At 43.5% G+C, this 25245-nt stretch overlaps 1 protein-coding gene across 1 annotated transcript in view; it reads right to left on the bottom strand.

Annotated features, from left to right (window-relative positions):
- Positions 1-25245, bottom strand: part of ARAP2 (ArfGAP with RhoGAP domain, ankyrin repeat and PH domain 2) — a 167341-nt gene that overhangs the window by 119191 nt on the left and 22905 nt on the right. The window contains exons 3-7 of the mRNA XM_029083452.2: positions 23725-24746; positions 20317-20375; positions 15809-15900; positions 9188-9276; positions 4233-4592 (exon numbers count right to left, since the gene is read on the bottom strand). Of these exons, the coding sequence (XP_028939285.1) occupies positions 4233-4592; positions 9188-9276; positions 15809-15900; positions 20317-20375; positions 23725-24608 (1484 nt within the window). The 5' untranslated portion in view covers positions 24609-24746. The remainder of the gene's footprint in view (positions 1-4232; positions 4593-9187; positions 9277-15808; positions 15901-20316; positions 20376-23724; positions 24747-25245) is intronic.

The raw sequence follows: 25245 nt of genomic DNA, 5'->3' as shown, positions 1-25245 counted from the left end.
GCTGTGTTACCTTGGACAAATCGCTTAACCTTCTCTGTGCCTCAGTTCTTCATCTGTAAAATGTGGCTTAAATCCTACTGCCTCCTACTTAGACTGAGTCCCATGTGAGAAAGGGACTGTGTATCCAGTCTTGAACCTACCCCAGCATTTGGTGCAGTGCTTAGCACATAGTAAGTGCTTAACAAGTACCATAATGAATGAAGAGGGAGGGAGTTCCAGGAAAGTAATCCTTCCTCCTAAAGGGCTGACACTTGGCCAACCCAGGAGCTGATGCCTAGAACAGTTCCTTCAAGTAAGTTCCCCCTCTAGACTCTAACCTTGTTGGGGGCAGGGAACGTGTCTACCAACTCTACTGTATTGAACTCTCTCAAATGTTTAGTACACTGTTCTGCACATAGTAAGCACTCAATACAACTGATGGATTGACGTGTGAGCAACTTTCAACCAAAAGAAGCTGGATCAGGTCACTCATCAAGGTCCTGGCAAGCTGTTAATAATCTTGATATTTCTTAAGTGTTTACTATGTGTCAAGCACTGTACTGAGCACTGGGGAGATACAAAATAATTAGGTCCCACATGGGGCTCACAGGCTAAGTAGGAGGGCCAACTGGTTGGAATCCCAATTTTGCAGAAGTGGGAACTGAGGCCCAGAGAAATGACTGGCCCAAGGTCATACAACCAGGAAGTGGTGGAGTCAGAATTAGAACCCAGGACCGCCGACTCCCAGGCCTGTGGTCTTCCCATTAGTCACGCTGCTCCCCTCTAGAACACTGTCACAAGGGCAATGCTCAAAACAAATGCCAGCTCACTGGTCAGGACTTGAGAGGAAAATGGATGACAACAGATTCCCAAGTAGCAGCTATACAGTTAATCGCAGAGGGGACCCGACAATAAGGGAGTGCAGAGAAATGTTTTCAAGAGCAAATGAAGCCAAATCTCAGACAACGCCTCAACGGCTGGGGAACGCAGCTGCACACTGCAGAGAGGCAACATTGTCATACTAGAGGGCCGAGAATGAGGCAATCGAGAATGAGGTCAGCTTTTGGAACCCAGCCCTGGGGAAGTTGGTGATAGCGAGGAGCCGAATCGCAAACAATGAGAGATGCTGAAAATAGCCCAGGCCTGTGTTCCTGCAGGCACAGTGTGGAAGGATTCATAACTGCCTTTCAGTCGCATTCACGTGAACAGGGTCATCATCACATATACAGGATGGCTATCAAAATTCTTTCAGTTTGCTCAAAAATACCATTCCCAGAAAAATAATTAAGTGCTCACCAAGCGCTGTACTAAGCACCGGGATTGAAAGAGGATAATCAGGTCAGACCCCATCCCTGTCCCACATGGGGTTTACGGTCTAAATAGGAAGGAAAACAGTTATTGAATCCCCATTTTGCAGATGAGGAAACTGAGGCATAGAGAAATGAAGTGACTTGCCCAAGGTCACACAGAAGGCAGGGGGCAGAGCCAGGGTTAGAACTCAGGTCCTCTGGCTCTCAGGCCTGTGCTCTTTCCACTAGACCGCACTGCTTCTTAAAGAAAAAAATGCTGTGGCCCCAGACAGGGTAAGAGTAGAATGATCGAACCAAAAGCCAGTAACTTTTCCCATCTGGAAATCCCATTTGCTTCCATCTTAATCCTGGGTCATAATCCTCTGTCATGAGCTCTTTTATTTAATCATAGATGATTTTCCCTGTGAATTTGCTTTCAACAGGATTCCTGGGAGATCAAACCCCAGCATCGAGAAGCATGTAGAGAGGCAGGGGCGCAATGTAGAACAGAAACTCATTATAAGGGCTCATTAATTATACCATGCAGGCTCACAAGGGCTAATTACAGAACAAAGGAAACAGCAAAGAAAGAACACCCCAAGTAAACATTTCAAGTAGACGTCCTTAATCAATATGCCAGAGAAGTAGCGTGACCTAGTAGAAAGAGTATGGTTCTGGGAATTAGAAGGACCTGGGTTCTAATCCTCCATCTGCCACTTATCTGCCGAGAAAACTTGGGCAAGTCACTTAAATTCACTAAGCCTCAGTTACCTCCTCTGTAAAATGGGGATTAAGATTGTGAGTGCCATGTGGGCCACGGACTGTATGGACTATGTCCAACCAGATTAGCTTGTATTTTCCCCAGCGCTTAGTACAGTACCTGGCACAGAGTAAGTGCTTAACAAGTACTATAAAAAAATAATTAATCCTGATTGAACTGCCTCCCTTCCCACATGGGAGGTGGTTGATATTCCATGAGAATATTTGTGAGGGGAAAGATTCAACTTCTGTGGCAATGCCAATAAGCTAAATTTTGAAGTGCATGCTGAAAGACAAAACTTTAAAGATTATCTTTTGGCAGTGACAAATTCAGGGGAAAGCTAATTCCATCCCACAAGAGGGTGGTAGGAAGCATGGTGGGTGAGACCCTGAGCTAATAAGCCCCAGAAGAGGCTGGATTTGCTAGCCCTTAGTGTGAAGGTCCAGAGTTACCAAATACTCTCTGCATTTATTTCCACAGCGGGTATCTTTCTGGGTAAGAAAGCAATCGGTAATACCGTGGAGTGGAAATCGAACATAATTGTGGTAACGGTGCTTATTCCTTGTCTAATACTGTGCTAGACACAAGATAATCAGATCATTCACAGTTCCTGTCCCACATGGAGTTCGCAGTCTGAGGGTGAGGGGGAGATAAAAGGGAGGTAGTGAATTCCCATTTTACAGATGAGGAGACTGGGACTTAAACCAATTAAGAGACTTGTCGAGGGCCCATAGCAGGCAAGTGGCAGAGATGGGATCGGAACCCAAATCACCTAGCTTCCGGTCTTCTGCTCTTTCCACAATTTCTACTAAATACAATGGATAGGCCACACTGACTTGTACTGGCATTTTCACTTTCAACAACTTCAGTTAGCTGTTACAGAAAGTCATTGTGTTGTGAACGTAAATTTGATTGACACCGGGAAATATTTACACTTTACTAATGCAATGTAATAAATTACATATGGTCAATTATGAAGGAGATCACTGCCACAGAAAAGATTGAAAACTGACTGCTTTGAACTCAATTTGAGATTCTTTTGATTCCCACTGTGGTGGCAGGAATGGGGGTGGCAGGGAGAGCGAGGAGAGGAGGCAGGGGCGGGGACGTATATCAGAAATGGATTGGCACAACTTAGCCAGTCTAAACCACACCTGAATTTTTTTCAAATACTCCTTGCAGCAACCCAGAAACAAAAAGATGTAAAGATTCTTCAGTTTGACAGGTCAAGTTCTGTGCTACTTGCTGGAAATCCCAGTAATGCCTCAATTAAGACTGTCCCCAAAAGTCCTCTCCCCGGTACCTACACATATCAAATTTTGTTTCAGAATAAAGGTCCCTCACCACCCTAAACTTTTGTTCTCAAAACACTTTGAAATGAGGCACACCCCCATCTTCCACTTCTGCCACCTACGCTGTTGCACTAGATTGTAAACTCCATGAGGGCAGAGAAACTATTTACTTGCTTTGCTCTACTAGCCCAAGTTCTCTGTACAGAGTTCTGCCCACAGAAAGCACTCAAAAAATACCACTGATTGACACTGCAGGTTACAATCAGGGGACTCTGACAGGGTGAGTCCCTCTAACATTTAAAATAACACTCCCACAGAAAGCTGAGTTATTTCAACAGCAATTTGGGTTTCCCACTGTAGAAGCAACAGAATTTCTGTACTGAAGCCAGTGGAACTGAGGAATTCTGATTCAGATTCTGACAAATTTACAAGATAAATGCATGAGCTTCAATCTTGGTCCTCTCTCCCAACCTCTCAGCATGGCCTAACAAACAGAGCATGGGTCTAGGTTCTAATCCCAGATCACACCACTTGTCTGCTGTATGACCTGGGGCATGTCACTTCCCTTTTGTGAGCCTCAATTCCCCTCATCTGCAAAATGGGGATTCAATATCTGTTCTCCCTCCTGCTCAGATTATGAGCAACAAGTAGGACCTGATTACCGTGTATCTACTCCAGCACTTAGTACAGTGCTTGACATACAGTAAGCACTTAAATACCACAATTATTATTATTACATCTAAACTTACTCTCCACAAACTGTTACCTCACAGCTAGAAGAATATCACTTCTGACATTATCAAGAACTCCCAGAAGAGAGACTCATTATTACTTATGACTATATAAGGCTGCGAAGTAGAACAGCATAAAACACTGAGGTTACACTTCCAATATGCAGAATAGAGGACCTACCCTTGTGGTGAGAGTTTATCCAGCCATCCTGCTTTCACCTTCCTCGTCGATGATCCGTAAAAACAAGCGTAGGGGGATATTGAGTTTCGAGTAAACGTGGGCTGCTCAGCGGATCCGCTGGCAGAACTGAGGGGATAACTGTGCCTATTTACAGGAGGCTCTAAGTTTGCCTTCTGAGTCCGGGATTTAGCCGCCTTTGAATTTTTTCTCCGTAAACTCTGAAAACATTCTTCCACGGTTGAGTACTCAGATTCAGATTCTGAAGCCGAGGCTGGTGAAAAAACACGTTTCTCCTCCCGAGGTATCCATATGTCTTCTACTTTATCTCCTCCTGTTTTTTCCTCTTTGCTTTCATACCGGCTAGGCAAGAAAATGAAACTCATGTCACTATTTCTTTCAAAGTATCCATTCACAAAGTTGCAGACGCCATGCCTGCTACCCACCCCATGCATAGGCATTTATAGACATACCTTTAATTTATCTGTGATTTATCACATCTGTAATTTATTTTTTTACATTAGTATCTATCTCCCCCTCTGGACTGTAAGCTTGTTGTGGGCAGGGAATGTTTCTATTTATTGTTTATGTTTTATTATTTATTGTTGAACTATACTTTCCCAAGTGCTGTTGCACCTTCCTTTCTCCCTGGCTAGACTAAACTCTGGGAGGATAGTGTCTAATAATTCGATTGCACTTTTCCAAAAACCTAGTACAGTTCTCAGCACAAATGAACACTCAGTAAACACTACTGATTGATTGTGAGACAAATGCTGCAAAGAAGCATTATCCTTTTTTTTAAAGAAAAAATTACAGTCATATAAGTGAGAGAGATGGCAGGGAATCTGGACCATCATTAAATCTGTTCCCACTTCTCTATAAGCTCCTTGAGGTCAGGAGTTGCATCTTCTAACTCTATTGTACTCTCCCAAGCACTCAGTTCAGTGCCTTGCACAATGCAGGCACTTAATAAATGCTACTGATTGGATGACTGATCTCTTACCTCCAGAAAGAAAATGACCAACCGAGCTAGATTTCTCTTGATAATATAAACCTTTAGGAACCCTAACCAAAAGGCTTTTGTAATAACAACTGTGGTATTTGTTAAGTGCTTACTATGTGCCAATACTGTACTGAGCGCTGGAGTAGATGCAAGATCTCACATATGAATCAACACCTTATTGTGGCAGGAGCGGTTGCGTACACCAATAAAGTTTAGAGCTCTGCCAGTAAAAGATATTCTCTCATCAAGGTTACCCAGAACGGAAAGGTCTAAGCCAAAGGATCAGACAGAGTTGATTCACCTGTGCTGGGTAGCAGCAGCATGGGAAGGAGTCAAAGGAGGATGATCGAAGGATGAAAATGTTGATCAAAGACAGAGACCTACTGCACAGATGAAGGCAATGGTAAACCATTTCCGTATTTTTTTTTTTACCAAGAAAAGTCTATGGATATAAGTCCATAAAGTTGTTATGAATCAGAAATCAATTGATGGCATTTGACGATGAGATGCAAGATAATCAGGTCCCACATGGGGCTCACAGTCTAAGCAGGAGGGAGAACAGTTATCGAATCCCCATTTTGCAAGTGAGGAAACTAAGCCAACAGAAAAACTAAGTGACTGGCCCAAGATCACACAGCAGTAAGAGGTGGAGCCAGGATTTGAACCCAGTTCCCAGGCCCGTACTCTTTCCACTAGGTCATGCTGTTTCGTTGTACCCAGACAAAATTCAGACTGCTGCAATGAAAGCCCATTTCAACTTATGCTGTTCACAGTTGACCTAGAAAGCATATGGTCACCAAACCCCCAAGGGAAACTTGAAGTTTCCCCTCCACTTTTTTGATTCCATTTTCCAAAACCACAATTCCTTCTAACAGGTCTCGTTTTTCAGCTCTTTAATCCTCTGGGCGACACTCCCCTGATCTCTGACCAGATTCTCCAGGCCCTACCCTTCCCAATCCACTCAAAAAACTGCTTGTTCTGCTGGGAATAGATGGAATCCTTGTCACAGGGATTAGAACCAGATTCAGACCCTGAGAAAGGGTCAAGGTCTGAAACGCTTAGGTAGAAATCAGGTAAAGAAAAATCATTTCCTGGAACACCCAGATAACTTGGCAAATGCAGATGTCAGGAACAATCTTGTTCACTCAGTTCTCCAAAAACATGGAAGTTACTCTCTTGACGAACATTGTTTTAAAATAAACTCAAGTTAAAGCACACAGCTTGAATAACACACCATATGTAGGCAGAGGAGTGTTTCTTTCAATAGTGCAGTGCATTCTATCCAGATGGACTGCGCTTCGCCCATAGTGAAGCAGTGTGGCCTAGTGGAAAGAGCTTAGGCCTGGAAGTCAGTGGACCTGGGTTCTACTCCCAACTCCACCACTGTCACCTGTGTAAACTTGGCCAAGTCACTTCTCTAGGCCTCAGCTACCTCATCTGTAAAATAATAATAAATTATGGTACTTGTTAAGTGCTTACTATGTGCCAAGAAGCAGCGTGGCTCAGTGGAAAGAGCATGGGTTTTAGAGTCAGAGGTCATGGGTTTGAATCCCAGCTCTGCCAGTTGTCAGCTGTGTGACTGTGGGCAAGTCACTTCACTTCTCTGTGCCTCAGTTACCTCATCTGTAAAATGGGGATTAAGACTGTGAGCCCCACGTGGGACAATCTGATTCCCCTGTGTCTACCCCAGAGCTTAGAACAGTGCTCTGCACATAGTAAGCGCTTAACAAATACCAACATTACTCTTCTAAGCGCCGAGGTAGATATAAATTAATCAGGTTGGGCACAGTCCCTGTCAACATTCTTAATCGCCAAGTTACAGATGAGGTAACTGAGGCCCAGAGAAGTTAAGTGACTTGCCCAAAGTCACACAGCAGACATATGGCAGATTCAGTATTAGAACCCAGGGACTTCTGACTCCCAGGCCTACGTTCTATTCACTAAACCACACTGCTTCTCATGGGGATTAAAATGGGGATTAATACCGTGAGCCCCATTTGGGACAGGGACTGTGTCTAACCCGATTACCTTGGATCTAGCCCTGTTCTTAGTACAGTAAGCACTTAACAAATACCATAAAAATTTTTCTTAAAAAAAGAAACTTGCCATTTTTTTATTGCATTTATTAAGCTCTTAGGATGTTCTACATCTGGGGGCAGAAACAAGATTTCGAGATAGGACAGAGTCCCTGTCTTACAAAGGGCTCACAATTTAATGTATCTCCATTTTACTGTTGAGCAAATTGAGGACTAAATGACTTGCCCAGAATCACACAATAGGCCACTGGTGGAACTGGGACTAAAATTTGAGTCTGCAGACTCCTAATTCTGTGCTCTTTCCATTTAACCATACTGTCTCCCCATTGAATGAAGAAGCAAATGATTTGATACTCATTGTTAGAAGAATGTTCCCTAATTCCTTAACAGTGTTCTATTCAAAACACATAGGGAAAACACGTGTTATGAAAGACCTGAGTATATTACTTTATGTTTGATTAAAAAATATATATTCAAAGGTCTCTAAGAGCAGCCTCATTAAATGTCCTGGGCACGATTATTGATGGGATGGGCTCATCACAATACTCTTAGTCATCTCCCTACTAACCCCAAAACCATCATCCTACTTACCTGAAACTGGAGGTGAATTATTAATAATGACAATAAAAATAATGATAATCATAATAACAGTGTTGGTTGAGTATTCACTATGTGCCAGATCCTGTATTAAGGACCAGGTTAGATACAAAATAATCAGAGTGGACACAAGGAAGAATTGTGGCCAGGTGGAAAAAGCACAGGGTCAAGAGTGACCTCCACTCACCTGCTGTATGACCTTGGGCAAGTCACTTTACTTCTCTGGGCCTCAGTTTCCTCAACTGTAAAATAGAGATTCAGTACTTGCTCTCACTCTGGCTTAGACAGGGATAGGGACTGAGTCCAACCTGATTAATGCGTACATTTCCCAGCGTTTAGCGAAGTGCTTGATATATAGTAAGCACTTAATAATACCACAGTTAATTAATTCCTGTCTCACATGGGACTCATAATCTCAGTGTGGGGAGAAACAGGTATTTAACCTCATTTTACAGACAAGGAGACTGAGGCACTGAGAAGATAAACAACTTGCATAAGGTCATAGAGCACTGTGAGCTAAAGTCTAGCACATTCAACTAGGAGGGGAAAATATTTGAAGAAGCCAGGCAAGACAGCCATGAATGAATGGTGGCCTGGCCATGGGGACATCCCCAGTGGACACTTCAGCAAGATCGACTCAGAGCTTAAATTAGCCTCATTTGGTGTCTACTCAGATCACATCTTGAGAGTTGCTGTAATCTCTCCACCTCACTTCAACCTCCTGGTAAGGTAGAACTTTTATTATTATTATTATTGTTGTTATTATTATTATCTTACCGTGTGTCATTTCTCTGGGCCTCAGTTACTTCAGGTGTAAAATGGGAATTAAGACTGTGAGCCCCTTATGGGACAATAATTGTATCCAACCTGATTAGCTTATATCTACCTCAGTGCTTAGTACATTGCCTGGCACATAGTAAGTGCTTTACAAATGTCATTAAAAAAAAGAAAAAAGAAAGCCACTTTTCTAAGTTCTGGGATGGATAGGTGACAATCCAGTTGGATGGATAGGTGATAATCCAGTCGGACACAGACCATGTCCCACGTGGGGTTCACTGACTAAATTCGAGGAAGAACAATTCCTGGGGAAGTGAAAACCTCCTCCCTGTGAACCAGTAATATACACCCGATCACTCTGCAGTGGTTCCAAAGTTTCTATTTGCTTCTTAAAAGAACTATTCAAAACAGCTCCACTATTAATGGAGTTCTCCCCAAAACATACGAGGTGAATCAAGATCGTAAACTTCAGGATTTGAACAAAATTGGCAAGTTAAAATCTTTTCAATAAGATGGCAAATATAGTAGCAAGTCGGGGTACACACCTTGATTTCCCATTGAGGGAATTTTTTTTAACAGTTGCTTCCCATCTGAGTTTTTCTTCAACAGTCCAGAACTCATTCCTTATTGATTTCTGTGAGGAAAAAGATAGAGCTTCCATTTGGTTTCCAATGTGACAAACACTCCATATGATTACATTCTGACCACACTAGAGAGGGGCATGAAGACACTTGTGCTATAACCAGATACTGTGTTCTTGAAGAACTTTGGGTTATAGGAAAATTGCTTAATAGTAACGATTGATTCAATGGGAATTACTGGGGGTGGATTATTAGGACCTCCCTGAATGATACTTTTCTCAACACATTCCTACAATCAATCAATGGTATTTATTGAGTCCTTTCTGTGTACAGAGAACTGTACTAAATGCTTGGGAAAGTCCAATTCAACAGAGTTGGTATACATATTTCCTGCCCACAGTGAACCGATGATCTAGAGGACAAGCTTATACAGGCACATCCAGGGCTCTGCCCACCTCACTATTTATAAATCTAGCTGTACATTAGGCACTAATTGCAGGCATACCCCCATAAATCCTATGCCTGAAGTTATGCCCGATCATGGCAGGTGAATCCATCCTCTCACCTCACCCAACTCCTGTGTCACATCATTCTCACTCCTCTCTGTTTGGACCATTTTCCTCCCACTCCAGAACCCAAACTCGGTCCCACTTCTTTTTGTGTCTCCTCAGCCCCCACCCAGTTACTGGTTTTTTTTTCAGACCATTGACCACTCCCCCACAGTACTTTCTTTGCTCAAGCCCAGAACTGCTGGTTCCAGCATGGAGGGGCAGAAAAAGCATTACCAGTGGCTAGCTGGCCAGCTCCAACCTTTAAGTAATCACTCTCTAAGACATTCTGGCCACTGTGGCTGGCCTGATAGCGCTGGATCCCCAAGAAATCTAGTCTGCAGTCAGTCAGTCAATCATATTTATTGAGTGCTTACTGTGTGCAGAGGACTGTACTGAGTGCTTGAGAGAGTACAATATAACAGACATATTCCCTGCCCATAATAAGCTTACAGTCTGCAATAGTGTCAGGCACTGTACTAAACTCTGGGATGGATACAGGACTGTTAAAAACTGGCCAACACCCTTACTTGGAGGCAATCAATCTTCTCTGCAGCTGACAAAGTTGGTAGGGTAAGTGTGGGGAGAGGGGAATGACATCCCGCAGAAAGGAAGTCAAAGTGGAACCTTCCAAAAAGTGTTTCCCTGTGGTTAAGTTTTTTGGTTTTTGGTTTTAGATATTTCCTACTGAGAAGTCATCACATATAATTGATAAATATGCAAACTACTGCCATGAATGGCTTTTCTCTGGCATCTTCCCTTACTAGTTACAGTAGTTAATCACTTTAGATCATCTGGATAAATAAAGGCTTGAACAAGTCATCACAAGACTCTATAGAAAGGACTTCCATTTTAAAAAAAAGCCAGTCAACTGGGGCTATGGCTCCTGAATCTAAAACCCTATGGACTTTGGAATTACATCTTGTTCACAATTCCGCAGTCGGTATTGGTGGAACTGCTCTAGAAAACAGTTGTGGAGACTGTGGTTGATCCACACTTCACAGCAACCCGGTTTGCTCGTGTTCACCCCAGAGCTCAGTAGTGTCTGGCACATAGTAAGATCTTAACAAATACCACAATTATTATTATTATTATTATTATTAGAAAAGGTCGGACACAACACGTCTCATATATCTTCAGTTTGGTCTGAAGTTTAAAGCCAAGTTGGTGCTACACTCTCTCTTTCAGTCTCCCGCATTAGTCTACTTGCATCACTGGGTAGTGTGCTGACTAGGGAGCCGAACTGAGTGAACACACTGAGTCCCATGTTGCCTACAGAGTTACTAGGCTATGTATAGGACTGACCAGATGATCCTGATCTTCTCAGACTGTCGGTCACTAGCACTTTATTGACTTTGAAAAACTATTCATAATCATCTGTGTTTCCTGGGGAAGTCCTTCTAGAGGAGTCAACAATGAAGGGGAAGTCTTCTAAGATTATTATTAATAGTAATAATAATAATAGTGGTATTTGTTAAGCACTTACTATGTGCCAGGCACTGTATTAAGCGCTGGGGTGGATACAGACAAATCAGGTTGGACACAGTCCCTGTCCAACGTGGCACTCACGGTCTTAACCCCCATTTTACAGATGAGGTAACTGAGGTACAGAGAAGTGAAGTGACTTGCCCAAGGTCATGCAACAGACAAGTGGTGGAGTCGGAATTAGAACCCAGGTTCTTCCAACTCCCAGGCCCGTGCTCCACCCACCAGGCCATGCTGCTTCTCAATGTTTACCTCCACATCAGGGAATTGAACCCTGGCCTCACACATGACAGGTGGAAATGCTAACCACTATACTAACAAGGAAAGCAAGGATTTTTAAAGACACTTTTAGCTTCAGAACACGGGAGCATTCGCCAGAACACTAATATTATCTTCCAGACTCTGTTTTATTCTTGAGCATGTCTTCCTGGGATGGGATGAACCAAACTGGACCTACGACAAAGCCCTGGTTTACTCATTTGATGATGGCATCAACACAAGGTCTCTAATTCCGAGAGGGCCAGTCTTATCAAGAAAGAGTAATCATATCTTCTTGATAAACCTCTTACAGCAGCCAACATTTTTAGTAGCTCCCAGAGCTCAAGTCTACAGATGGTATCAAGTGATTTTAAGTCTCCAAAAAGAAAAAGAGCACAGTTTTAAAAAATTGTGGCTGTGAGCATTTTGCGCTTCAGCTGCACTGAATGGAGTGACAGTAAGTGGTTTCTGATAACTTGTGAAACCCAACTAGGATGAGAATTCAGCAATAAATGCAAGGGTTTTGAATTGTCTGGGCTTTTCAAGAGAGGCTACTGTTATAACAGCCCTCCTTGTATTTTAACGTAAAGGCCCCATAAAAGTAGCCTTTTAGGTCAAAAAATCCAGCATTAATTCTCAACTGTAGATACATGGGGCAGCTAGGAATTGGGTGGAGTGGTAAGAAACACATTTCTTTATTTCCCCTTGAAACAAATACTGATTTTGCTGATAAACTCTTCAAGAATGCAGACTTTGTGTCTTTTTCCAGGTTTAGGACTTGGAGCATGTATACTGAAGACTGGAGTACCTTCCAATGTGCATGCTCCAATTCCAAGAGCCCAAGGACTTCAGGCCTCCATGCCCCCAATTCCTGAAGAGGGAGGGGTACCAACCCGAACCCTTCCCCAAGGCCAGCAGGAAACTCGTTTCGCTACTGCTCTAGTCTCATTACATAGCACACACGAAACCATGGTAAAGGAGTCAGCACCTCTGACACACTCTTTCCCAACAGTTAAAAGACTCAAAGTAGTCATTATGTGTTAGGCAGTCATCTTAACTTTGGCAAAGGCCAGTATTACAGAGAGTTCAATCACTGCACTACAAAGTAAACTTTCTTTGTAAACCCTGGAATTCGTTTGTAAGTTTAGGTGTCTGAGTTTTGCCCCATCATTAATAAGGTGGTCTGGCTTGCAGGCTGTCTGTAAGATTCTTCAACTTCTTTCAGGTAGTGTGATTTCTTTTTTTCCAGACTAGCATTTGCTTAAGGTGCCACTTATCTGATGGCAGATAGCACAAATATACAGCACTGAAGCAGCATCTCAAGAATGACATCATCATTCAGTTTTATCACAAGAATCGTTTTCTCCTGTATCAACTATTGTTTCCTCCTGCACTTCTATGCAAAAGAGAATCAAAGAACAGTAAGGCACAAAAGAACCTCATCATATCTCATCTGCCTGCTCCTTGCAGGCAGGACTGTATCCAGCCACATCAGAGAGGAGACTGTAAAGGCTCAAAGGAGAAAAACCCACCAACTCCCAGGCCTCGTAACAGGTTCTAAATAAAAAAATAACTGACATTTATTATTTTAAGATATTTCTTAAGCACTTATGTCAGGCCCTGTTCTAATAATAATGATTATAATAACTGAGGTATTTGTTGAGCACTTCCTACGTGCTAGCACTGTTCTAAGCACTGGTATAGATACCAGACAATCAGGTTGGACACAGTCCCTGTCCAACATGAGGCCCACAGTCTAAATCCTCATCTTACAGATGAGGTAACTGAGGCACAGAGAAGTTAACTTGGCTAAGGCCACACAGAAGACAAGTGGAAGAGCTAGGATTAGAACCCTAGGTGCTGGAGCAGAAGCAGGTTATTGGGGTCAGACACAGTCCCTGTCCTACATGGAGCTCACAGTGTAAGTAGCAGGGAGAACAGTATTTAAATCCCCATTTTACAAATGAGGAAATGAGGCACAGAAAAGTGAAATGACTGCCCAAGGTCACACTACAGTCACAATAATAATAATAATGATGCTATTTGTTAAGCACTTACTATGTGCTAAGCACTATTCTAAGTGCTAGGGTAGATATAAGGTAACCTGGGTGTCCCGCGTGGGGCTAGAGGTACAGGGAAGTTAAGTGACTTGCCCAAGGTCACACAGCAGACAAGTGGGTCAGGATTAGAATCCACATCCTCTGACTCCAAAGCCACAACTTCTCCATGCCTAAATTCTCTCACTTGCAAAATAAGGACTCAATACCTGTTCTCCCACACACTGTGAGCCCTAAGCAGGACCCGATTATCTTGTAGCTACCCCAGCACTTAGTACAGTGGAGAAGCAGCGTGGCGCAGTGGAAAAAGCACGGGCTTTGGAGTCAGGGCTCATGAGTTCGAATCCCAGCTCTGCCACTTGTCAGCTGTGTGACTGGGCGAGTCACTTAACTTCTCTGTGCCTCAGTTCCCTCATCTGTAAAATGGGGATTAAGACTGTGAGCCCCACGTGGGACAACCTGATTTCCCTGTGTTTACCCCAGCGCTTAGAACAGTGCTCGGCACATAGTAAGCGCTTAACAAATACCAACATTATTAACATTATTACAGTGCAGAGTAGGCATTTTAAAATATCAAAATCTTTATTATTGCTACTTAGTACAGTGCTCTGCACCTAATAAACACTGAATAAATACCATTGATTGATTGAACAATCTAAAGACACAATGAGGCAAAATCTCCAACCATGTGCTAGAGCACTGAGTAGTTGGGAGACAGCAGCAGCAGACAGGTCGGCCTGATTTCCCTCAGAGACGAGAGGACTGTTTCAGGAAGATTATGACACCAGGAGGGAAAAAAAGAAAACAGCGGCAGACACTGTAACAAATGCAACAGTGCAGCGACAAGACAACCTTTTCATGCACTCCATGTGGTTCTCACCTGACACACCCACGCACACTGATAAAATTCAACTCACCATCATTAACGTCACCTGTCAACCTGAAGGAGAGCTACCACCCCATTTACAATCGAATATCAATTTCGTGTAAACAGGATCTGCCCAGTGTACATAACTCATAAGCCCAAAAAAAATCTTGCTTTATTCTTAATATTTTCAAGTCCGCACTTCCTCCCCATCCCCCAACCATTTAAGGTTCACGAAAGAGCAGTTCACAAAGACAAAAACAGACTCGTTTGAGTTTCACTTCCTTCCCCAACAGCTCTGCAAATAAGCAATGAAACATCAGGCACAAAAGATAGACTTGAAGGGTTGGGAGTTAAGGCAAAGATGTTGGATGACAATTCCCTCCGGCCTGCGACTCTCCCCTGCCTAAAAAAAACCTCTATCATCAACTCCCAAAGGAGGTGTCTAGGCAGTAATATCTGGGTGTGTTGTAAGTTGTGAGTCTTTACCCAAAGGCTGAACAGAAACTCCCATTAGACTTACAGATATCTATTTGATGCCAACTGATAATTGGCTGACATATATTTCCAATAAAAACACCTAATGAACAAGTTTAGGTTCTATTGATGATGTGATGCAGAAGTGAAATTTTGAATGCTTTCAGTATGCTCAAGTTTACCTGTGGTAAACATTTCTCATTGTGGTATACAAAGTTCATGCCTTAGACTTCCTCACAGAAGAGAATCAATCAATCAACTGTATTTATTACTTACTATATGCAGAGCACCGTACTATGTGTTTGGTAGAGTATAATGTAAATGGAGTTGGTAGGTTTCTTCCCTGCCCACGACAAGCTTCCAGATCAGAAGGGGATACAGACATTAACATAAATAAATTAAGGATAGGTACATAAGTGCTGGGGGGCTGAGGGAGGGGTGAATAAAGGGTGAAAATCCAAGTGTAAGGGTGACCCAGAAGGGAGTGGGAGAAGAGGAAATTAGGCCTAGTTGGGGAAGGCTTCTTGGAAGAGATGTGCCTTCAACAAGGCTGTGAAGGCATGGATAATGATCGGCTGTCGGATATGAAGGAGCAGGGCATTCTAAGCCAGAGGAAAGAAGTGGGCAAAAGGTCAATGGCAAGATAGGTGAGATAGAGGTACAGTGAGTAAGATGGCATTTGAGCAGCAAAATGTGCAGGCTGAATTGGAGTAGAAAATCAGGAAGGTAAGGTAGGAGGGAGCAAGGCGATTGGGTTTTTTCAAGTCTACGGTAAGTAGTTTCAGTTTGATGAGGAGGTGAATGAGGATGGCCTCTTCTCAACGACAGGTTTACTCACACCAGTTTTCCAAAAAACAAAAAAGGGAAAAATAGACCACAGTACCACTGAACTTACCTTGGAAATTTCTGGGCTCTTCAAGAGAAAGTTTTCACCATATGGAAAGATGGATGGTGATGATTTATCGTCCTTTGAATCTTTTTGGGAGCCTAAGATAAGAGAATACATTATTAAAAGATGGTGCAGCTTGGAATTTTGTATTATTCAAATTTTTCATGTTTATTTTTCACTATGAATAATAATCATTTAGTATCAGCTGTGTGCACAGCACTATCCTAAGCACTTGGAGAATGAACAGGGGCATAAAACTTCATATTAAAAAAAAATCAGGGAAGGAAACAATGACTGACTTCTAAGAGGCCACCACCTCCGTTCATTTTTTAATAATAGCAGATTAACATACGTTTTTAGCATATATTTGCCTCTTAGACAACATCTTTAGACAATATTTTTCCCTCTGAACACCAAGCTATTTCAAACCACATTTTGGTAACAGTAGAAAACCCAACAGAAGTGCCCAAAAACAACAAGACCAAGACTATTAGTTACAGCCCTGCAAAAACAAAAAGCATACCAAGATAAATTGGCCCCAAAAGTCAATTATGAGATTATAATAATAATAATAACAATAACTGTGGTATTTGTTAAACACTTACCATGTGCCAGGCACTCAGCTAAGTCCTGGGGTAGATACAAGCTAAGCGGGTTGGACACAGTCCCTGAACTACATAGGGCTCACAGTCTTAATCCCCATTTTTACAGAATGAGGGAACTGAGACACAGAGAAGTGCCCAAGGTCACAAAGCAGCCAACTGGGAGAGCCAGGATTAGAACCCAGGTGCTTCTAACTCTCAGGCCCATGCTCCATCCACTAGGTAATACTGCTTCTCTATATAAAAAGCACTATCCTCAAAAAGGGTCTTAAGTCTCCTAAGAAGTGATGACGAGGAAATTCTCAGAGTAAGGCTGATGTCACACACACTCTGTACATGTCCCAGGGTGAATCCAAGCGAGGAACACAGAAATCTGAAAGAGGCTGTCAGTCTGAGAAACAGTACATACCAGGGTTTCCGGAAAAGAATTTGCAAGCTACTTATAGCTGGCACTTAACCAGTTAAAGCAGACTAGAGAAGCTATGTGGCCTAACAGAAAGAGTATGGGCTTGGGGGGTTCAGAAGACCAAGATTCTACCTGCTCCTCCACTTACCTGTTATGTGGCCTTGGGCAAGTCACCTAACTTTTTCTGGGCCTCAGTTTCTTCATATGTGAAATGGGGATTACAAACCTGTTTTCCCTCTCCCTTAAACTGTCAGCCCCATCCGTGGCTGATCTGATTATATTGTAATGACCCCAGTATTTAGCAGGGTGCTTGGCATTCAGTAAACACTTAGTAAATAACACAATATTAGATTCTAGAACATGCACATTTATGGGTTATCAAAAGCCAAAAATGACTACAATCTGGCAGGAAGACAAAACAAAGAGTACATGAAGAATTGCTTCTCAAAGTCCTTCTAGAAGTTTCTTCTAAGCACCATGGCTTAGCACCCATCTGGGAATCAGGGGACCTGGGCTCTAATCCTGACTCGGCCACAAGTCTGTGTGACCTTGGTCAAGTCACTTTCTCTGTGTTTCAGGTACCTCACCTGTAAAATGGGAATTAAATCCTATTCCCTTCTAGAATGTGAACTCCATGTCAGGGACTGTGTCCAAAAGGATGATTCTGTATCTACCCCAACGCGTAGTACAGTGCTTGACACAAAGTAAGCGCTTTAAAAGTACCATTAAAACAAAAAGTCCAGAACGCTGTTAACATCACCTTAAAATGAAAAGTGCATAAATCTATCTAAAAATCTATCTATCCCCAAGACTGTAAGATCACTGTGGGCATGGAATGTGTCCATTATATTGTCGTGTTGCACTCTCTCAAAGCGATTTTTACAGTGCTCTGCACACAGTAAGCACCCAATAAATACGACTGATTTATAAAAATTCAGTGTGATCTCGGCTCTGATCCTTTCCTATGATTACCCAAGATACCATTCATCACACTTAGCCTCAGCTTTATATTACACTTTAACAGTTCCTTTTGGAGCCAGCAGAATTTGAACGACGATCTTGGAAATAGCCTGTGAGCTCCTTGAGGGCAGGCATCATTTCTACTTTATTATATTGTCTCAAGTATTTAGTATAGTACTTTGCACTCAGTCAGCGCTCAATAAATAACGTTGACTGATGGATTGTGTCTTTAATCCTTGACTAGTAAATGCTCACTACATTTCAGTTTTGCATTCTCCCACAGCAGAAGGCGGGATAGGGATTATTTAAACCCTTTCTGGGTGGGGATCGAGCTGACCAATGCTGTTGTATTGTACTTTGGGGAAGCAGCATGGCTTATGTTGTACTCTCTCAAGCGATTACTACAATGCTTTGCACACAGTAAGCAATCAAATACAACTGAATGGGCCAGACCGTGGACCTGGGTGTCAAAAGGATTTGGGTTCTAATTTCGGCTCCGCCACGTGTCTGCTGTGTGACCTCGGGAAAGTCACAACTCTGGGCCTCAGCTACCTCTTCTGTAAAATGGGGATTAGGAGTGTGAGCCCCATGTGGGACAGAGTCTGTGTCCTGCCTGAGTAACTTGTATCGACCCCAGTGCTTAGGAAAGTGCCAAGCACTAGAATAAGTGCTTAACAAGTACCATAATCACGGTTATTACTTTCCCAAGCATTTAATACAGTGCTCTGCACACACTAAAAGCACTGAATAAATATGACAGATGGATCAATGGAGTCAAGAGACTACGCTTTGAGTTACAGACCTGTGTTGTTTGACTTTGTTGTTTCTCCATTTCCACTCCCTAATAGAGTGAACAGAGGGGTCTGCATGGGCCCATTCTCTAGGAAAGACGTGCTGGGCAGATTCAGAGACAAGGGAGGATGCCGCAGCCTGCGGCGACCTGGACTGGAGCCCTGGGGTGACTCGGTGGGGCCCTGTGCTGGGAAAACAGGTTCCTCTCGGGCCCCTCCCAGCTCCCCTCCCCCGCTAACCTGCGGCCTTAACTTGCTCAGCAGAACGGGAAGACCTGGGCAGAGCCTGGACTGGAAATCTGCTCCTCAGCTGAGCAGGGGACCAGAGTCACAGGGGCATGTCTGGACAACCCCATCAGGCAGAGAGATGGCCTTCATCTGCCCATCTGAGGGAATGTCTGGAAAGATCTTTTTTTTAATGGTATTGGTTAAGCATTCACTATGTGCCAGGCACTGTATTAAGTGCTGGGGTAGATACAAGCTGGTCAGGTTGGACATAGTCCCGGTCCCACATAGGGATCACAGTCTTAATCGCCATTTTACAGATGAGATGAGGTAACTAAGGCACAGAGAAGTGACTCACCTCAGGTCACACAGAAAATAATTGGCGGAGCCGGAATTAGAACTCAGGTCCTCTGACTTCCAGGCCTACGCTCTATCCATTGGGCCACGCTGCTTCTCATGCAGAATGCAATGGAAACATTGCCTGGGCCCTACTCACCAGGACCTACAGGATCAATTAGTGGTATTCGTCAAGCGCTTACTATGTGCAGAGCACTGTACTAAGGGCTTGGGAGAGTACAACAGAATTAGCAGACACATTCCCTGCCCATAACAAGCTTACAGTCTATTGAGCGCTAACTGGGGGCAGAGCATTGTAAGTGCTTGGGAAAGTACAACAGAGTCGATAGAAGGGTTTCCTGCCACAAGGTGCTTTCGGTTTGGAGGAGGAGGATTCAGTCATTTGGAAGCATAATCAATTTTGATTTGACTTCTTTTTCAATATAAACTGTGAAATCCTCAATATCTTTTCATCGTTAATAGTGAAGACAGATTTTGTAGGAGCCCAGCATTTACCTTGACTCACTGTTCGCACTGCAACCTGGCAATGTCTGCCTCTTAGCTCAGGAAAAAGTGTGCTAATTCATTCAATCGTATTTATTGAGCGCTTACTGTTCCCCCACTATTCACCTGGGGTGTAGGCTGCTTCTTGCTCACTCAACCTCCTGCTCGAGGCACATTTTTTTTCAAAACACTTGGTCTCCAAGTTCCTGCAGTTTTTTGCTTTTGGTTGTTGTTGTTGGGGAGACGCTGTTGGAACTTGTCTAAGTAGTGTTTTCACAAAAGTAAGAAAGGCTTTTGTGGATGAGCAATTAAACCATAGCAACACTGCCAGCCCTTTCCTGTTTACATGCCGAAGCGGTCTGCCTGTGCTGTTTTCCTGTTTGTCAGTCTACATTTATCAGTTCTCGTGCTGAAAAATCCCTGCCCTTGTACCTGGTACATGATCCAAACTTTTTTTTGTTCCTAAAATGCCTCCATGGATAAACATGGGAAGCAAGGACACAAAGAATATCATCCAGGCTTTATTCCTTCAATCTGAAAAAGATCTCCAGCAGGTGGAATACTGATAGGAACAGGACAATTCTTCAGCTCATTTCATTTTCCTTTTTCTTTTCTATGAGGCAGTTTATTCATTCTCACAAATGCTAGACGATTCCACAATGTTTATGAAATTCATGCGAAGACACTCACTTTTCTGGGCGCTTGGCTTTCCAGATGAACTACTAACATTTCTTCTCTCTCGGAGATAACTTTAAAAACAAACAGAAAATTGAGTTTTAGAAGAGACTACATACATTTTTTCTCTTGAATAGGAACACATTCATGCTACAGTTTCATGCGTTCTTGGAAGAAAAATACAACTTACTGTCTTAAAACAATATAAAGATACATCCATAATGGAATCATTTTACATATATTTGCAAGTTTTTTTCAATGTGTTCTAGTGGTATAACATCTTAAGATGTGTTCCATTATATGAATTTCTGTAGTTCTGGGATTTGAAATACTCAAAAATACCATAAGTCATCCTCTATAATGAACAGCACTTCAAAAGAAATTGGATTACATTGCACTCCATGACAAAATTATACCATTTGGGGCTATTCAAGCATCTTTCATTTGAAAATAAAACTTAAAGCATTTTGCTAGATTAGCATTTTGGGGAACTGGAAAACCAAGAGGGCCTGAGTGAAAAATACAAATGTTCTTCTGTCAGACCCTCGGCTGAAAAAGGAAAACTTCAAGTGCGCTTTCACTTTAGACCCAAAGAGAAAGAGTTCCCAATTTTAGTTCTGAAGAAAGCCCTGGGGCAGTGGTCCACCACCCTGCACAAAGGGAATGGAGAAAGAAGAGGGAGAGAGACTGCTGGTGTGTGCAGGCAAAGCCTGACTAACTTGTTTGTGTTTCGAGTTTAGAGTCATTAAAATTCCAGACAGTTTTCTCCCTTGTTTCTGGCTCTCTCACAGAGGTGAAGCTTTTTACCAGACAGTCAATAGCCAAGACTCTGTTAAAATATTTAGTGGCCTGATAAAGTACCGCTCACAGAAATACAGACATTGTAATAATAATAATAATAATGATGGTATTTGTTAAGCGCTTACTATGTGCAGAGCACTGTTCTAAGCGCTGGGGTAGACACAGGGGAATCAGGTTGTCCCACGTGGGGCTCACAGACTTCATCCCCATTTTACAGATGAGGTAACTGAGGCACAGAGAAGTGAAGCGACTTGCCCACAGTCACACAGCTGGCAAGTGGCAGAGCCGGGATTTGAACTCATGACCTCTGACTCCAAAGCCCGGGCTCTTTCCACTGAGCCACGCTGCTTCTCATTGTAGCATGCATGCATGCGTGTTTGGGTGTGTGTGCGCACACGCACGCCCAGCTCTTTCAATTATCATCCCATTTCCCTTCCGCCATTCCTCTCCAAACTCCTTGAGCGAATTGTCTACACCCTCTGTCTCAAATTCCTCTCCTCCAATTCTCTCCTTGACTCCCTCCATTTTGGTCCCACCTTCTGTCACTCCAAGGAACCTGTCCTATCCAAGGTGATCCCTCTGGCTGCTCATTCTCAGGCACTTTTCACAGTCTCTGCCTCCCATCCCCTAACTGTGGGAGTCCTTCAAGGCTCATTTCTGGGTCCCCTTCTATTCTCCATCTACCCTAACTCTCTTGGAGAACTCATTTACACCTATGGTTTTAATTACCATCTCTGGGCAAATGATTCTCAAATCTACATCTACAGCCCTGATCTCTTTCCATCTCTGCTGCCTCGTTTTTACTCCAGCTTTCAAGACATCTCTATTTGGATGCCTCACATACACCTCAAACTTGACCTTTCAAAAACAAAACTCATCTTCCCACCACCTGACTTTTCCATTATTATAAACACCACCATCCTCCCTGTCTCACGATCACGGAAATTTGGCATTATCCTCAACTCATCCCTCTCATTCAACCCACATGTTCAAGCCGTCACCAAATCCTGTCAGTTCTATTTACATAAAATCCCTAAAATCTGGCCTTTCCTCTCCATCAATTGTACTTATTATGTGCTTATTTTGCTCAGACCATTGTAATGAGTGCTCAGGAGAGTACGATATTGCTGCTACATTGATCCAAGCACTGACTATTGTATCAGCCTCCTCACTGACCTCCCTGCCTCCTGCCTCTCCCCACTCCAATTCATACTTCACTCTGCTGCCTGGATCACTTTCTTTAAAAAAAAAAGTTCAGTCCCCACCTTTCCACTCCTCAAGAATCTCCACTGGGTTGCTCATCCACCTCCGCATCAAACAAACAGAAACTCCTTACCATCAGCTTTAAGGCACTCAATCAGCTCTCCCCCTCCAACCTTACCTCGTTTATTTCCCACACCAAACCAGACCGTATCTTGATCTCATCTATCTTATTATTGACCCCTTGGGCTCTGACCTGTAATTCTCTCCCTCTTCATATTTGAAAGACCACCACTCTCCCCATCTTCAAAACCTGGGAGTCAGGGGACCACACCTCTATTCCCAGCTCCACCACTGGACTTATGTGGGACCTCGGGCAGGACACTTCACTTCTCTGTGCCTCAATTTCCTCATCTGCAAAATGGAGAATTGATTATCTCTTATTCCTCCTTTCTTAAAATGTGAGCCCCAGGAGACAGGATGTGTCCGATCTATTTTTATTGTCTCTACCAAAGTGTGTGGCACATAGTAAGAGCTTAAATACCACAACTATTATTGTTATTAGCCCAGTTCAATCAGGATCATTGTTTCAACTTCAGGAGACACATAGATAATAGCCCTCCTGCCATAATATAAGCCATTCTGATTTAAGTCAAAACAGTTACGAAAATGTCTCGAGTCTCCTTTTCCCCTGAGAATACCTCAACTGTAAAATGGGGATTCAAAGCTCGTTTCCCTCCTACTTAGACCATAAGCCCAATGTGGGACAAGCACTGTGTCCGGCCTGTTCGTATTGGATCTACTTTAGCGCTTAGAATAATGTTTGGCACATAATAAGTGCTTAACAAATACCATTTAAAAAAAAAGGAAGAGAACAGAGCAGAGGGGATAGAAGTTCAGAAGGGTGATGGCCCCTGAAGTAGTGAAAGAAAAAAAACTTTGAGGGAGCAAAGGAATCCAAACCTAATGCGGAGGCTCACATCACCCAAGCTGATCAAAGAAGTTTGTTTGATAGCACTTGTTAAGTGCTCACTATGTGTTAAGCACTGCTCTAAGTGCTGGAGTAGGTATAAGTCAATTAGGTCAGACAGAGTCCCTGTTCAGGATGGGGCTCATAGCCTTACGTGGGAGGGAGAACAGGTATTGAATCCCCATTTTACATTTGAGAAAACTAAGGCACAGAGAAGTTAAGTAACTTGCCCAAGGTTACACAGCTAGGAACTGGCAGGGATTAGAACCCAGATCTTCTGACTCCCAGGCCCATGCTCTTTCCACTAGGTCATGCTGCTTCAAGATAGCCACTTTTCAGAGCTTAGAAAAGAGTTTAAACCACAGTAAACACTTAAATATCACAGGAAATAAAAATGGACACTATTTAAACCCAATCCCTTCAGCAGAGTCCATTTAGCCCGACAATCTCACCTGCCTGAAACCGATCCCTTGGATGATGCTGGAATTTCAGGAACCGGCCGGTGTCGTAACATGAAAGACCTTGTTGGCCTGGAAACCAGTTTACTCCGGCTCCTCACAGGCGTCCTACTCTTGGTGGATGACACATACAAATCATTCACCACCATTTCTCCTTTGAATTCAAAAAACGAAGGAGGCGAACGCTCGGGGTCCTGGTCAGGACTGGTTCTGGGGGCGCAAAAGCCGAAGGAAGAAAACTGGATCGGTTCCTTGGTCTGAAAAGGATTGAGACTGGCAAAGTTCAAATCTGCTTGTTTGGAGGGTCCCGCTTCCTCTGAACGAGGAGGAGTCTGCCTGGGGTTGAGGGTGGGGCTCCTTCTACTTTCCAGGTTGGAGGTCTTGTTTCGAAGAGAGTCCAGTTTCTGAGGAGAGACAACTTCGGGAAGTGGAAAGGTTCTGGGTTTGGAGGGCGAGGGCTTATCTTCAGATTTGGGAGATCCTGCACTCAACACCCAGATGTCCGTCTCGTCAGAGGGTTTGGCGGATACCTCCTGGGGTTCTGGATCGACATCCTGAGCTCCGTCGGAACACGGCATATCCAGGGGGCAAGGGAAGGCCCGAACGTCCCTTAAAGCCACTCTGTTCTTGGCTTTCCGAACACAGGCGTAGATTGCTGATGCCTGCATTTTGGAGGAGATGATCTCCAGCTGCTTAAGGATACGTCTGCGGTGACCAGTGGGGAACACTCCTATTTTCAGGAGCACGCTGTTATTGATTCCTGCACAATCCTGTATAGTGACGTACCCCGACTCCAGAAAGCAGGGCAGGTACTGCCCCAAGTTAATGCTGGTTAACAGTTCTTGGATGCCAAAGTGGGCTTCCGGGCTGGACGGCATAATGGCGGCTTCATTCCTGATTCACGGTCTCAGAGAAGCTCGACCGGGATTGGCAAGTTTACTTCCAAATTAAGGCTCAGTCTGCCATTTGGGAGCCATGAAATTCCTTTTACAGTCGGGAGTTCTTCGCGGTTCAACCTGGAAGATACGGAATGAAGTCAGTGAGGAAGTCACCATGGAACGCAGTGTTTGCATTAAAAACCACCTTCCGAGTAAAATGGCAGTCTCCACGTTGCCATCTCGGATATCCACAATGCCTCCCCTCAGCATCATCTTGGCGCCTCCATCCCATTCTGCCTCACGTCTACCTGGCGGGAAGGAGGACATCAGAAGAAAAGAACGGCCACCACAGAGAAACCTCAGGAAGGGTCTGGCGGGTACTCCAGTGGTCACTGTTAGTGCGACAACATTGGGAGTCAGGAGACCTGCATTCTAATCCCATCTCCGGCCCCTGCCTGCTGTATGACCTTGGGCAAGTCACTTCACTGTGCTTCAGGTCCCGCTTTTTTTTTTTAAAGTATCTGTTAAGCACTTACTATGTGCCAGACACCATTCTAAGAATTGGGGTATAGATACAAGGTAATCGGATTGGACACAGTCCAAGTCCCACATGGGGCTCACAGTCTTAATCCCCATT

The sequence above is a fragment of the Ornithorhynchus anatinus genome, chromosome 18, assembly GCF_004115215.2.
Source record: "Ornithorhynchus anatinus isolate Pmale09 chromosome 18, mOrnAna1.pri.v4, whole genome shotgun sequence".
NCBI lineage: Eukaryota > Metazoa > Chordata > Mammalia > Monotremata > Ornithorhynchidae > Ornithorhynchus > Ornithorhynchus anatinus.
The sequence above is the reverse complement of the archived record's forward strand: the minus strand, read 5'-3'. Positions and strand labels throughout refer to the sequence as shown.